We start from the raw sequence: 12,226 nt of genomic DNA, 5'->3' as shown, positions 1-12,226 counted from the left end.
GTTTCGACATCGTACAAAGTTCTCTCCATCAGACCCATGCGTCTTGAGCTTTGGTTCATTTAAGAAGAGCTTACTTTACAGTGCAGCTAGCATACTGTTTTGACATAGATGAGCCTCATCTTGTTAGAGAGGAAATATTTCTTTCTTGGCAGTTCTCTGGACTACAGTCGACGAATAATCAAGATATCTTGTTTCTGGACCTCATGTGCAGCGGCTGTAAAATATTTATTATTATTTCTTCTCTTCCGCTATAATTAAAATTATACATATTTCGGTGGGAAAAAATTACATATTTTTCCATGCATTAGGGTCCAGAAACTGACGACGACTCCAAATAAAAGTGTAAAATAATTTGGTGATGCAACAAGTTTTTTTCAGCCATCGTGCTATAGATAAGAACATCTCGAGTCTGTATGCCAAATGTAGCCCTGCTGGCCCCAAAACCGCGGAAGAAACTATCGTGGATAACTTAACATGGGATTTAATATTTAAAAAAATTGTTTAAAGGGGATCTGGACATTTTGCTACGTATATTTAATTACTGAATATTTCTTTACCGTCACATTGTCACTAGAACAACTTGTGACACAGACATTCTTGTTACATAATTTTTGTTACGTGACATTTCTTGTGACGAACACTATTTTTGTGGCATTTAGTTTTTAAATAGAAAATGGAATAGTGAGAATGAAAAATAATGATAGATCGCACATTGTACAGTCGTATGGAGACCATTCAAGAATCACATAACACAATAGAGTGAGAGGGTGTCTTACTTTGTATGCACGATGTAGGACAGGGGTGTTATGAACAGTTATACAAAACATTAAATTACAGCGAAAACGATTTAAGTCTACAAAAACATTTACTGTATTTCAACATACTTTGATTTCAATTCAAAACACCTTTAAAAATTGAACATGTCCCCAGTGGCACAGCGGTATGTCTACAGACTCACACCGCTAAAAATCGGGTTTAGATACCCATGATGGAGAGTCCACAGATAGCCCATTATGTAGCTTGGTGCTAAATTCCAAATATACACAATTTTTTAAATTTTAAATGCGGACATTTGCAAACATAATGTATGTATCATTGTTTCACATAATTTATTTAGTCAGATTTTTACAAATATACATACTTAACGTACACTTGAATTCTACGCGTAAGTCGTTGCACACATTACCACAATACCTTAATTTGATGTATGTGAAACCGTTTCTGATAGCTGTCTGGCTATTCCTTGATGGCAGTACAAGTTTCAAGTGTACACACGCCATGTCCATCAATAAAGAAATCTTGATCTCTGTCTGCAAGAAAAAAATGTTAAACTTCAAAAACTTTTATTTCCTTTTGCGAGAGAGGAGCGAATTAGTGGTAAATCTATTAACAAAGTTCACCAATCACAAGAAAACACTTGAAACGAAACCTTTCGTAACGATGTGATGGTAACTTGGATGTGCAGTAAAGAAATGGTTTTCGTAACAAAAAATCCATGTCACAAGCTGTACGTAACGAAATGTTTCAGATTCGTCTCAAGTTAAAGAATTTTTGTGCATTTTTAGGCATACAATGTGGAAAACATTACGCAATAACATTCGTAATTTGAAACAAACGACCCCAGCAACTTCATCCAATCCTTCAAAGCATCATGAAGATGAAAACTAAAGCGATTAAGGCCAAGGATCCCCTGATAGCTTATTTACTTACCAGTTAAGGAACGACATGTGTAACTACATCCACTACCATAATATTTCAGACATCGATGTATAACTCTCGTTTCTCACACGACGTGACTAAACATAAGATTTAATGAGAAATATAGATGAATAATATAAAGTCGGTATAGATGAATAACACTTTGGTTTATATTTTTCTTTCAGCTTATGAAGACTAGATGCTCTTGTCAGTGCTATCTCCTGTTATAAACTGTTACTGTTTTTATTTATTTTTCTAATTACTCTGCCACAGTACCGGCCCGGCATGGTCAGGTGGGTTAAGACGTTCGACTCGTAATATGAGGGTTGCGGGTTCGAATCCCCGTCGCGTCAAACATTCTCGCCCTTTCAACTGTGGGAACGTTATAATGTGACGGTTAATCCCACTATTCGTTGGTAAAAGAGTACCCCAAGAGTTGGTGGTGGATGATGATGACTCGCTGCCTTCCCTCTAGTCTTACATTCCTAAATTAGAAACGGCCAGCGCAGATAACCCTAGTGTAGCTTTGCGCGAAATTCAAAAATAGATAAGAAAGAGAAACAAACTGCCACAATACCCTCTCACACGAACCTCTTCAAATAAACATCTTGGGCACTATCGGCTTCGACTGGTGAAAACGGATTTCCTGTGGGCACTCCTGTCCCTCCTACCCATCCACATGAAAAATGAACTAGCAGTGTGTTGAGAAATTCCAATCAGGACTTTAGATCCAAAGATTGGCCCCGCTCTGAAAAGGTGCTGTTTGTCAAAACTGCTAAAACCTTACGAGCAGAGCGAAGGACGACTGCCTGACCCCAGGAACTAATTGTCTACTTAATTAGCTTACCTCGGATACCCACAGGATATGGATACGTAGCTGACTTGAAGCAAAGTTCACCTAGGAAAATAAAAAAAGAACTAGTATGGTAAAGGTGAAGGACATTTTTCTAAAGTTCAGTTTTGTTAAATTCGTTAAGTTTTTCCACGTTAATATATTGTATTTGTAAAGAAGTAGCATGTGCACAAACATTCACATTTATTGTTACTGTTAATTGTCAGCTTTTTAAAGTCCTTTGTTTGTAATGTATGTTTTTTTTCCTATTGTAACACTGCCTTGATAACTTGTCACTTGGATGTCTACAAATTTATTAAAAAGTATAATTATATTTATATCACTAAATTGCTATAGAAACCTGAAGTTACTGATACATAACGGGTTTACATACGTATGTATGGCGAGTGATAGAATATATGAGTCCAACTGTGTGGTGTTTGTCTTAAAAGACAACCAATAATAGCATTGTAAATGCTCTCAGGATTCAAACATTCATTTTAGTTTTAGAATTATTGATGTCTATATAACCACAATGTTTTTAAAGATCTTATAAGTTATGTATGCATGTACATACGTGCTCATGACTGATATGGTTATAGTTGCAGGGTTCCTGAAGGTACCATAATTATCACAGTTACCCCAACCCAATACCGTTGTGATTAACTATGTATCTTACATTTTTAAAAAATGGGAGTTTTCATCGTTTTTGTTTAATTTTTTACACTAGTGCGGCAAGAAATAAATATAAGATTACTCAGTACAATGTAGCACAGCGACTACACCCGTAGTGATTAGTACAATAAGTCGATAGTTTGGAGCTTAATGCAGTAAATCAAAATTGTGATTGGAGTTTGGCATATTGAATTAGCAAAAGTTTTGATATCTTCGACATGAAACTTGATTTTCAGAAAAAAAACAGATTGAAGATGTCTGTTTGTTTTTTTGAATTTCGCACAAAGTTACTCGAGGTGTATCTGTGTTAGCCGTCCCTAATTTAGTAATGTAAGACTAGAGGGAAGGCAGCTAGTCATCACCACTTACCGCCTACTCTTGGGCTTCTCTTTTACCAACGATTAGTGGGATCGACCGTCACATTATAACGCCCCAACAGCTGAAAGGGCGAGCATGTTTGGCGCAACGAGAATGCAAACCCGCGACCCTCAGATTACGAATCGCACGTCTTAACAAGCTTGGCCATGCCGGGCCTTGAAAAAGTCCTTTCTTTCTGAGATATTCTAATTGGTTCTAAAAAAAATTCTTTCTAAATAAAATTAAACAACTGTTTTATTATTTTTCTAGGTTACTGTTTTATCTACAATTTTTAAAGCTACTTAGTTCTACCACCAGATGAAATGTACATCTACTAACTACAGTACCTTTACATTGTATCCATGCATATTAAACTCGGTACAGTTGAAAAATACGTTACTTTATTTTTTCTTTCAGCTCAGGAAAACTAGATTAGAACTAAACCTGCAGACTGTCATGGCCAGGTGGTTAAGGCACTCGATTCGTAATCCGAGGGTCGCGAGTTCAAATCCCGTCACACCAAACATGCTCGTCCTTTCAGGCATGGGGGCGTTATAATGTTACTGGCAATCCCACTATTCGTTGGTAAAAGAGTAGCCCAAGAGTTGGCGGTGGGTGATGATGACTATCTGTTTTCCGTCTCGTCTTACACTGTAAAATTAGGGACGGCTAACTCAGATGGCCCATGTGTAGCTTTGCGCGAAAAAAATTCAAAACGAACCAAACTAAACGTGCAAATTACATTTTCAAGATTCACGTAAATATTGTCCTAGCGGTTTAAAATAGTACTAGAAAACTTCTGCCTGACTTGATGCAAATTATAAATTTAGTTGTGAAACGAGAACACTTGTCTGAAGTTACAGATATCAATGTGCATTAAACTCAGTATAGTTGAATAATACGTTGCTTTAATTTTCTCTTTTAGCCTAGGTCGACTAGATGCTGTTGTCAGTGCTGCTTCGTGTTACCGTTACCAACTGTTATTTCATCTGAAATCTACCAGTCGCAAAGGTTCAGTGTACATATAACGTCACCTCATTGAAACACAGTAAGTTGATGACTTCTCAATCTATGAAATACGTAAATAAATAAATATATTTTTTTGAAAGGATATAATTAAGTAAATCTATTTTTCTTACCAAAACAATTATTAACTTTTCTTCTAGATATTTCTTAATGTTTTTCTAGTGGTATCAGATACCTTGTATGTTACTTATCATTAAGCTATACTGTAATTAGGACGTATTTATACTTCAACGGGTCACTTGCACTTCATAAAACTTTTCACATGTGCCAATGTACTGTCGAAGCGTCACAAATAGAAACATCATGCCCCAGGTGACGTGTTTTGCACTAATATTTTTGGTTCACAATTAATTCTCAATCATTGAACAGTGAAATGTTATCACAATGAACGTTAGTTTCATTAGGGAAAAATGGACTGGTACCAATCATGTCAAGGATGTCAGTAATGAATAAGAGCATCGTAACAAGAATTCAAGAAATTACTACTTTATCGACAATTATGTATCTATGGATAATGAGGCTGGATTTTTGTGACGTATTTTAGTGTATATCACCTGACTTACTTAAGTTACAAAACTGAAGTATAGTGAGAAAGCACAACCATTAGATCTAGGATACTGACAATGGAAGAAATAGTTCCAAATACAATACTTCAAATTGGATCATGATTGTTTTAAACACTCATTAATCCTTAACAAATTTTAATTACATAAAATACACCCACTATAATGATATACAACAAACTCATTTACCACCTAATTTTCACTCTTTTAAGGTCACTAGTAGGAAGTAGTTAACTTTATTTCTGTTTTTGACTCCAGGTACTAAATTTTAGAGAACTAGATAAATTCGATTTCTCATATTTTTAGGTTTCTGTCAATATCTCTCTCACAATCTTTGTTTAGAGAACTATTAATTATCAAGGCTGAAGATATAATAATTACACAACATGGTTTCGTTATCCGACTGACAGTTGAACAGTGATATAACACACTTGACCATGAGTGTTATAAATAGAAATTAGAGTAACATGAACAGTATAAAGTGAACAGTTTTAATAGACATTTTGTCAGCGAAACTAACAAGTGAAATATACGTAACATGAAAGAAAACTCTAACCTACATATACCGTTATTCAGTACTATTTAAACTATCTGGACAGCGTGTACCGTTATTCAGTACTGTTTAAACTACTGACAGCGTGTACCGTTATTCGGTACTATTTAAACTACCTGACAGCGTGTACCGTTATTCGGTACTATTTAAACTATCTGGACAGCGTGTACCGTTATTCAGTACTGTTTAAACTACCTGGACAGCGTGTACCATTATTCAGTACTGTTTAAACTACCTGGACAGCGTATTTGGGAGTTTTATAATGATGCAGTTGCCTAATGAGCGAAAATTTCAGTTCAATCATAACACAGTATTCGTAGTATATTATGAACCTAACTTTGATAGATCATGGGAAACGTTTTCACAATTTAATGATGGAGTTAAGAAATTACAGTACCCAACAGAACAAAATATTTTTTTCGGATGTTTGTGCTAAATAAAACAAGGAATATTTTTTTTTTTGTTTGGGAATTTCGCACAAAGCTACTCGAGGGCTATCTGTGCTAGCCGTCCCTAATTTAGCAGTGTAAGACTAGAGGGAAGGCAGCTAGTCATCACCACCCACCGCCAACTCTTGGGCTACTCTTTTACCAACGAAAAGTGGGATTGACCGTAACATTATACACCCCACGGCTGGGAGGGCGAGCATGTTTAGCGCGACGCGGGCGCGAACCCGCGACCCTTGGATTACGAGTCGCACGCCTTACGCGCTAGGCCATGCCGGGCCAAAAAGGAATAACTGAGTTGATTGTCCGTAATTTTAGACTTAAAGAGCTCTCGAACTATTTCAGTTGAATAGCAGGATTTGGGTGTGATGTTTAGAATGTACATGTAAGTTGAAATGGCAGAGAGCGATTTTGCGGCAGACGAACATCATAGAAGTACCAACTGTACGTCACGGTAACCACTCACCCACATCCAACACCGTAATAAAACCAGCTGTTGATATAACATTTCTAAAGTAACACAACAGGATACATTATGTCTTCTACAATATAATAATAACCAACAGATGGATGTTTCAGTTCAATAATTCATTTGGTATGCAACAGACTGAAGTACAATACTTCAACGGTGATATAGCAGCTTCACGAATGTAGAAATTCAGAATTGATATAGAAACACTTGTTGACGTGCCCGTTCAACATGCGGGAAAAAATGTAGATTCTGAGGAAGTGACATATAACACTCGCATCTGAAAACCTACCCTCAACCATATGTCTCTCATGACGAAGGAGGTCTAAAAGTGACTGGCAAGTTTCGTTTTGCGGTTTAATTGGGCCCGGCATGGCCTAGCGCGTAAGGCGTGCGACTCGTAATCCGAGGGTCGCGGGTTCGCGCCCGCGTCGCGCTAAACATGCTCGCCCTCCCAGCTGTGGGGGCGTTATAATGTGACGGTCAATCCCACTATTCGTTGGTAAAAGAGTAGCCCAAGAGTTGGCGGTGGGTGGTGATGACTAGCTGCCTTCCCTCTAGTCTTACACTGCTAAATCAGGGACGGCTAGCACAGATAGCCCTCGAATAGCTTTGTGCGAAATTCCCAAACAAACAAAACAAAGCGGTTTAATTGTGAGCGATAAATCAGCCTGGACTGCAGTTGAAACAATTTATTTGTGATATAGAAATCTGAGCTTGAATGGGACAGTTTTCTAAGCTGTGATATAAAATTTGGATTCTATGGCGTGTTGAAATTGGATAGTAATGCGTGCGACTGAATAAACGGTGTGAACATTGTACAATGATATAATAAACCAGACGCTTGACAATACGTCAAATAAAGTTGAATCTTTTTCTTCACAATAAAAAATCACAAACATATTGAACTCGAAGTATACTAAGAGATAAATAAGTTTTATCACACAGTTATTTTAGAATTAACTTGCCATCCCTACTATCTTGTTTGCATTGTTTTTGAAGGACAGAAATCAGCCACCGCTACATTTACTTCTTTATTGAATCCGAGTTTTGATACCCGTGGTGGGCAGAGCAAAGATAGCCCATTGTGCAACTTTGTGCTCAATTACAAACAACAACCTTTTTTTTTTTCAAAGTTTTTCTTTACTAGGTTGCTTGGTTTTCCAATATTTTAGAGACATATGAAGGTTGTATTTATAATCAACTATTAAACACAATGAGGTTCCAGTTGTAATATTTATTGTTTATCCATTATTGGTATTCACATTTTTTAATGGGTATCAAATTTCTCTTGGAAAGCTAACTTTAAAGGATAAAGATAACATCGTTCACATTATAATTATGATTTTTTAAAATTATTAATAATACTATAAAAAACTGATACAACGTTTGAAACTAAGTCACCTCAGTGAAATTAGTTGGCACTATTCTTTTGGATTTTGAATTATCATGTAATTAAAACAGAAACAAAAGAAAGAAAAACGAGAAATTCAAACTTTTTTCTATGATATTTACAGACATTCCAATGGTATGGATAAATACATTATATAGATATTGTTATAAAAGGAAACACCATAAAGTATTGTATAGATCTAATAGCCTATTCAAGAGATAATGCCATTTCGCGTAACAATCTGAGCCATCCCTACATAGAAAGTGGTAACACCTGACTAATATTTAAATATATATATAGAGAGAATGTGGCAATATTAAACTATAATATGACGTTTTAAACATTTATATTACCTAGAATACTGAACAATAACTTGACAGGCTAAAACTTTTGTTTCTTCTGAATGAGACCAGATACTGAACGTAATAATGTGTAAAAGCAGCATGAAATACTGGACTTTCAGTTGTAATCATGAGACTAGAAAGTGGATGTGACAATGTTCAATAGCGATATGTGCAAATGTGTAGAATAGAGCAGTTTTTGTGACGATAAATTCATGTAAAACCTGTATGGGTGAAGGTAAGCATTACTGAAATTTGAAGTTGCAACTTACGTTGTATAAAAGTTTATTACGCTACACTTATTACACATTTCTCTTTGTTTGGATAAAAAGTGATTATTTGTTAGTTTGTAGCTTGTTAAACTCATATCCGTTGTTTACATAAAGATAGCATAGGAAAATGTTAAGATTATAGATTACAGATTAAAGAAAATGTTACAATAAAGTAGCTATATGCTTCTTAGATGAGATAAGATGAAAAACAAAGTAACTGAGTCTTCCTTTTTAGAATATCATGTCTACTCCAATCCCAGTCGTCTCGGCCGTTGACCTGGCCAGAAGGTTCGGTATATCAGACTACGTAGTGTTTGCAGGGATGTTAACTGTATCGGCTGCCATCGGTATCTACTACGCTTGTAGTGGAAGCAAACAAAGTACCACCAATGAATTCTTGATGGGTGATCGGTCCATGAGTGTATTTCCCGTGTCTGTGTCTGTACTGGCTAGCTTTTTATCAGCCATCACGTTACTGGGGACCCCTGTAGAAGTGTATCAGCACGGCACGCAATACTGGATGATCTGTATGTCTTACTTCATTGTAATGCCGTTGACTGCTTACTGTTATCTGCCTGTTTTCCACACTTTAGGAGTGACTAGTGTCTATGAGGTAGTTAAGCTTATTTATGTTTACTCTAAAGTGACATAAATTAATTTGTCACATAACTATACCTAAATGTGAACTGATAAACTAAAGTTACTCTTGTCTAGTGGGGTTTGACTGTCACTCTTATGGTACACCAACGCTTGCATAACACGGCAAGCATTCATAGAGCGAACCATGAACTCTCGGATTCACTGTTCAGGAACGATTAACATTAGACCACGGCCAACTTCTAGAAAGCTGTACACTATGTTTAACCCAGTACCTTCGTTACCATTAAGAGTTTCTGACAGTTCTGTGAAGCATGTATGAAAACCTTTCACGTGATAGTGTTTAAATAATCAACTGATAAATAAATAAGATAGAGTGTGTGTGTTTTCTTACAGCAAAGGCTATCTGTTAAGTCCATCTAAGGGAAATAGAACCCCTGATTTTAAGCGTTGTAAATCTGTAGACTTACTGCTGTACCAACGGGGTATTATAAGATAGAATAGACTACACATATGTTTTATAAGATAGAATAGACTACACATATGTTAAATAATTCTGCAGTCTCACCATTACCATTATCAGTTTCTAACATATTGCCCATAAAGATTGTTAATTAAAGGGAAAACGACGTTCTGAATTAGGCTACTATAGCTGAGACACATCGATTTTAGTGGACATTATGACATTAAGACAAAAGGAATTATATGGTGTAGAACTTTATCAAAGACCCCTTGTCTATTTCTGTTGTTAAAAGTTCACACTTTTTGATTTATTTATTAATTTTCTCTCTCTTTCTATCACACACACACTCAGTTTATAATGACCATACCGTGTAAAAGTAACATACAGTTACCAGATCAATCTATTGAAGACTTCGTTTGTTTTTCCATTTCTGAGAAATTATGACAATTTTTTAGAGTTAAAATTAAACAAGAATGTTAATATTAACATTATGATTGTGTATTATTTTCTTCCGTTCACAAACAACCTAAAGGTTGTACAAATCATGTTTATCTGATGCAACTAACAGATCAAAGTATCTTCATGTATGATTTGATTAATTTAACTTAAAGACAATAGACAATCAGATAACCTGATTATTATTTCTTTCGCTGTACTGTAGATAAAAATAAATAGTCTTAGGTGTGAATTTTTTCAAATTATTATAAACACTGTGGAGTTGAAAAATATATAAAATATACATAAGAAATTAACAATTGATTTTGTACGAATGGTTAAGTCTTCTTATGACGCATCTTCCAACTCTAAAGTTTTAAGATAATATGACAACATTTCTAGCTCAAACTACGTAACTACACTTAAAGAGAACTTGTTAAACCTTAGCTTAGAGCTCATGTTAAGTTATAATGAATTTTTTGTTTACAAAATGAAATTCACGAATATCAAATTTAGTGTATATTGTCTTACATAGCTGTATTTTGTAAAAGTACGTTGTTATTCTAGCAACAAACCATTATTTTAACATTATTATCCAGTGGAGTTCACCACACTTAAATTTGGTCATAAAAATCGTTTTACTTCAAACCGATGTCCTGTATCATGACATTTTATTTAAGAGTTCTTCTCAATACAATCAGTAGGGGATTTTGGCTTCGTTCTCTAAGTTAATGTGAATTAAAATTAGAGACGGTATCAAACTAATCAAATTAAATCATGTCACACATTCGACTGATTAGAGTGGAAAAGAACATAAGTAACAAAAAAACCTTCCAGACGTCACCGTACACAAGTGGTAGAAATGACATCCTAAGCGTTTTTTCTGAATCCAAATATTATCACATTTAATCCAAGTTTTATTTTTTATTATTACATATTTTTGTTAACACAGAAAAGTTTAACAACATTTTGAAAGAGACAATTATTTTTATTTCACAGTATTTAGAGAAACGTTTCTCTCTGACTCTCAGGATTATAGGCTCTGCGCTTTTCATAGTTGAAATGGTGAGTAATTTACGTAATTACAAACTATTTTGATTACACGATAAAAAATTTTTAAGTTATATCAAAGGTTCTTATTCTGTTTTTTATATAAATTTAAGTTGAGATAAAAATATTAAAACATAGTTTTTCTTTTAGTTTTGTCGTGTACTCTTTAGATAGGTCTTTCGGCAAACATTTCTTCCTGTCAGTACTACTTAGACTAAATCAGAGATACATGAATTACATAAAGTACATCTTGGTATTCTTTTTTATCACAAGTAATTTCTGCTATTCCAAATTTTCGGAACAGAATAAACAGCTGTTGTCAGATTACCCATTGATACATTTAGTAGAATATCTCGTTCTCTGAAATCTAATTTTCTAAGATATTTTCTCTAATCTCAGCTTCCTTATATTAACAGTACAGAGTTAAATTAGCTACAATGTTTAATGGATTCATTTGTGATTCTCATCTATATAGACAACTATCTTTAAGTAGACGTTATTAATAATGACTTTATTTCGAAAACAATTGGTAGAAAGGTAGAGTGTTTGCATTATTTGTAGCATCTATTTATTAATCAGTGTTTATAACATCACCATAAAGATTTATTTAATTAGAACTAACTGAAACATCTTAGACTGATCTCACGTCCTGAGATATTACAGGAGTTAGAGACCAAAGTAATTATCCGCGCATTTGACCGCCCAAAGATGCCACTTCAGAAGGGTGATGTCTCTTGAGAGTAATATAACTATTACATAATATTCCGACGCCTGAGGGTTACATAGTTATTAGGTTATAAATACACATGGGGATTGTATAACTGTTACATAAAGGCGTCAAAAAACGCTGATGTCTTAGGCTCATAATTCCACGTTAATATAATAAACTCAACAGAGGGTGATATAGAATGAGTCATAAACTTCATAATCTCATTCATTCTTCGAATTAATAATTTAATCTAATTTGTATAACATTATGCTTAGAATTATTACAATTACAGTTTCGCTTTAGAAGTATAATACTAATTACATTTTAAAAAGACAGATAACATATTT

General features: G+C 34.8%; 1 protein-coding gene across 2 annotated transcripts in view; it reads left to right on the top strand.

The window, feature by feature from the left end:
• Positions 1 to 2,020: 2,020 nt before the first annotated feature.
• The window catches only part of LOC143252655 (sodium-coupled monocarboxylate transporter 2-like), a 52,393-nt gene continuing 42,187 nt past the window's right edge, over positions 2,021 to 12,226 (top strand). The window contains exons 1-4 of one of the 2 annotated variants that reach the window (XM_076505133.1): positions 2,021 to 2,630; positions 4,488 to 4,610; positions 8,861 to 9,238; positions 11,120 to 11,185. In XM_076505133.1, the coding sequence (XP_076361248.1) occupies positions 8,867 to 9,238; positions 11,120 to 11,185 (438 nt within the window). In that variant the 5' untranslated portion in view covers positions 2,021 to 2,630; positions 4,488 to 4,610; positions 8,861 to 8,866. Of the gene's footprint in view, positions 2,631 to 3,963; positions 4,174 to 4,487; positions 4,611 to 8,860; positions 9,239 to 11,119; positions 11,186 to 12,226 lie in introns of those variants that run through there. The other variant, XM_076505132.1, reaches the window with a different exon arrangement.

This window comes from Tachypleus tridentatus, chromosome 6 (assembly GCF_004210375.1).
Source record: "Tachypleus tridentatus isolate NWPU-2018 chromosome 6, ASM421037v1, whole genome shotgun sequence".
NCBI lineage: Eukaryota > Metazoa > Arthropoda > Merostomata > Xiphosura > Limulidae > Tachypleus > Tachypleus tridentatus.
This window is presented reverse-complemented; position numbering and strand designations above follow the sequence as displayed.